Genomic DNA, 3,621 nt, shown 5'->3' with positions numbered 1-3,621 from the left:
TAGAAAACCCTAAAGACTACACACACACACACACACACACACACACACACACACATGTAGTTTTAATAAATGAATTCAGCAATGTAGCAGGATACAAAATTAACATACAGAAATCAATGGTAATTTTATATAACAATAATGAATTCTCAGAAAGGGAAACGAAACCAACAGTCCCATTTACCATTGCATCAAAAAATTATTATATTTATGAATACACTTAACCAAGCAGGTAATAGACTTGTACTCAGAAAAATACAGGACGTTGAATAAAGAGATAGAGGAAGATATAAGCAAGTGGAAAACTATACCAAGATCATAGATTGGTATATTTAACATCATTAAAACGTCCATATTACCCATAGCACTCTAAAGATTCAATATAATCCCTATTAAAATTGCAACAGCATATTTCACAGATCTAAAACAAATACTCCAAAAATTTATATGGAACCAAAAAGACCCCAATTAGCCAGAGCAATCTTGAGAAAGAATAAGAAAGGTGGAGGGATCACAATACCAGATATCGAATTATACTCCAAAGTCATTAAAATAAAAACAGCCTAGTACTGGCACAGGAACAGGTATATACATCAATGGAACAGAACAGAGAAACCAGAAATCTACCCAAGACATTATGCTCAATTAATATTTGACAAAGGAGGCAAGAGCATACAATGCAGTCACAACAGTCCCCTCAATAAATATTGTTGGGAAAATTAGACAGATAAATACGCAAAAAAAACCCCAAAACAATACATGAGCATGCACCATACACAGGATTAAACTCAAAATGGTTAAAAGACCTAAATATGAGTTGGAAAACCATAAAAGTCCTAGAAGAAACCATAGGAAGCAAAATCTCAAACATCTCTCATAGCAATGTGTTTACAGATACATCTCCAGGACAAGGGAAAATAAGGAGAAAATAAACAAATGGGAATACGTCAAAATAAAAAGTGTCTGCACAGCAAAAGAAACCATCAACAAAATGAAAAGGGAGCCCACAGTATGGGAGGACATATTTGGCAAGGATCCATGTGATAGAGGTTTAATATCCAAAATGTATAAGAAACCCATGAAACTGAACCAAAGGAATACAAACAATCCTATTAAGAAATGGGCAATGGACCTAAATACACACTTCTCCAAAGGGAACATGCAGATGGCCAAGACACATAGGAAAAATGCTCAAAGTCACTGACCATCAGGAGATGCAAATTAAAAGGACAATGAGGTATCAGCTCACACCTGTCAGAATGGCTGCCATCAACAAATCAAAAAATGACAAGTGCTGGTGAGGATGTGGACCAAAGGGAACCCTCGTACTCTTTTGGTGGGTGGGAATGCAGGCTAGTGCAGCCATGATGGAACACAGTATGAAGTTTCTCAAAAAATTAAAGATGGAACTTCCATTTGACCTAGTGAACCCACTTTTAGGAATATATGTTAGGAGACCTCAAACACCAGTCAGAAACAATGTATGCACCCCTATGTTCCTAGCAGCACAATTTGCAATAGCTAAGACTGGAAACAGCCCAAATGCCCATCAGTAGCTGAGTGGATAAAAAAGTTGTGGTACATTTATGCCATGGAATACTATGCAGCAGTAAAAGAGGAGGATCTGTTACCATTTGGGACAGCATGGAGGGACCTGGAGAGTATCATGTAGGTGAAATAACGCAGTCAGAGAAAGACAAATATCACAGGATCTCACAAATATGTGGAATCTAATGAACAAAATAAACTGATGAAGAGAATGGATCCAGAGACCTAGAAGCATGGAGCAGACTGGATAATCTCAGAGTGAAATTGTGGTCAGGTGGGTGGGTGGGAAGAGGTCAACCAACAAACTCTTATGCATATGTGCATCATCCAGGGACACAGATAATAGGATAGTGAAGGTGGGAATGCAGACTGGTGCAGCCACTATGGAAGACAGTATGGAGTTTCCTTAAAAAACTGAAAATGGAACTCCCATTTGACCCTGTGATCCCACTTCTAGGAATATATCCCAAGAAACCAGAAACACCAATCAGAAAGGATATATGCACCCCTATGTTCATAGCAGCACAATTCACCATAGCTAAGATCTGGAAACAGCCTAAGTGCCCATCAGTAGATGAATGGATTAGAAAACTGTGGTACATCTACACGATGGAATACTATGCTGCTGTAAAAAGGAAGGAACTCTTACCATTTGCAACATCATGGATGGAACTGGAGAGCATTATGCTAAGTGAAATAAGCCAGTCAATAAAGGAAAAACACCACATGATCTCACTCATTCATGGACAATAGAGACCATTATAAACTTTTGAACAATAATAGATACAGAGGCAGAGCTGCCTCAAACAGATTGTCAAACTGCAGCGGGAAGGCTGGGGAGGGTTGGGGGGCAGGAGGTAGCTGGGTAAGAGATCAACTAAAGGACTTGTATGCATGCATATAAGCATAACCAATGGACATAATACACTGGGGGATAGGGGAGGCTAGGGGACTGTCTAGGGCGGGGGGATAAAATGGATACATATGTAATACCCTTTGTAATACTTTAAGCAATTAAAAAAAAAAAAGGATAGTGAAGACCTGGGCACCCGGGGCCGGGCTAGAAGGTGTCAATGGGGGATGAAGGGGACATGTGTAATACCTTCAACAATAAAGGCATAATTTAAAGAAAAAAAATTAGGACTTGGACCCTCGGTCTCCCACTGAACATGGTCCCTGTGTCACCCATCTTCTCTCAGGTGGGGTCAAGACCTCATTTATGAAATGCTCTGTCTCATGAATATGCAAAAGAGAGGAGGGAGACCAGGTTAAATATGGGTAAGTCTGTGCCCTGAGGGCATCACCCACAGCCACACCCTCCCCTACAGAAGTGCTCACAGCACAGCCCTCAGCATGGACTGGAGCTGGAGAACCCTCCTCCTGGTGGCCATGGCGACAGGTAAGGGGCTCCTGTCCTGGGTGAAGGAGGGTCCAGGGAGAGTCAAGGGGGATGCCACTGACTCCTGTCTCCTCCGCACAGTTGTCCACTCCCAGGTGCAGCTGGTGCAGTCTGGGGCTGAGGTGAGGATACCTGGGGCCTCCGTGAAGGTCTCCTGCAAGGATTCTGGATACACCTTCACCAGCTACTGGATGCAGTGGGTGAGACAGGCCCCAGGACAGGGACTTGAGTGGATGGTTTACACTAGTGATGGAGAAACAAACTATGCACAGAAGTTCCAAAGCAGAGTCTCCATGACCAGAGACATGTCCACGAGCACAGCCTACATGGAGCTCAGCAGCCTGAGAGCCGAGGACACGGCCGTGTATTACTGTGTAAGACACACAGTGAGGGGAAGTCAGTGTGAGCCCAGACACTAACCTCCCTGAGGAGACAGCAGGGCTGGGCTGCAGGGAGCATCCAGGACACCAGGGGTCTCTCAGGACCACAAACCCAGGGTCCCAGCTCAGAGGCTCCCCCTGGAGGGATGTGCTGGCTTCCTATTGGGGTCAATGCTTTCTTCCCTCCTAGTGTCCCTGGGGCAGTTCCTCTTCCTTCTTTGTGTCTTTAATTAGATTCTCTGCAGGAAAGGGGCAGGAAGTGGCTGTGTGTCAGATCTGGTTGACTTCTCATCTGTG

General features: G+C 43.3%; 1 gene segment (V, D, J or C); it reads left to right on the top strand.

Annotated features, from left to right (window-relative positions):
* Window positions 1-2,850: 2,850 nt before the first annotated feature.
* LOC132225731 (immunoglobulin heavy variable 1-46-like) lies at window positions 2,851-3,321 on the top strand (the record flags this gene model as incomplete). The annotated part of the segment is given in 2 exon segments: window positions 2,851-2,944; window positions 3,026-3,321. Coding segments are annotated over 2 exon segments (342 nt in total), but the record flags the coding sequence as incomplete, so codon positions are not given.
* Window positions 3,322-3,621: the final 300 nt, after the last annotated feature.

The sequence above is a fragment of the Myotis daubentonii genome (genome assembly GCF_963259705.1).
Source record: "Myotis daubentonii chromosome 1 unlocalized genomic scaffold, mMyoDau2.1 SUPER_1_unloc_1, whole genome shotgun sequence".
In the NCBI taxonomy this organism is placed as follows: domain Eukaryota; kingdom Metazoa; phylum Chordata; class Mammalia; order Chiroptera; family Vespertilionidae; genus Myotis; species Myotis daubentonii.
The sequence above is the reverse complement of the archived record's forward strand: the minus strand, read 5'-3'. Positions and strand labels throughout refer to the sequence as shown.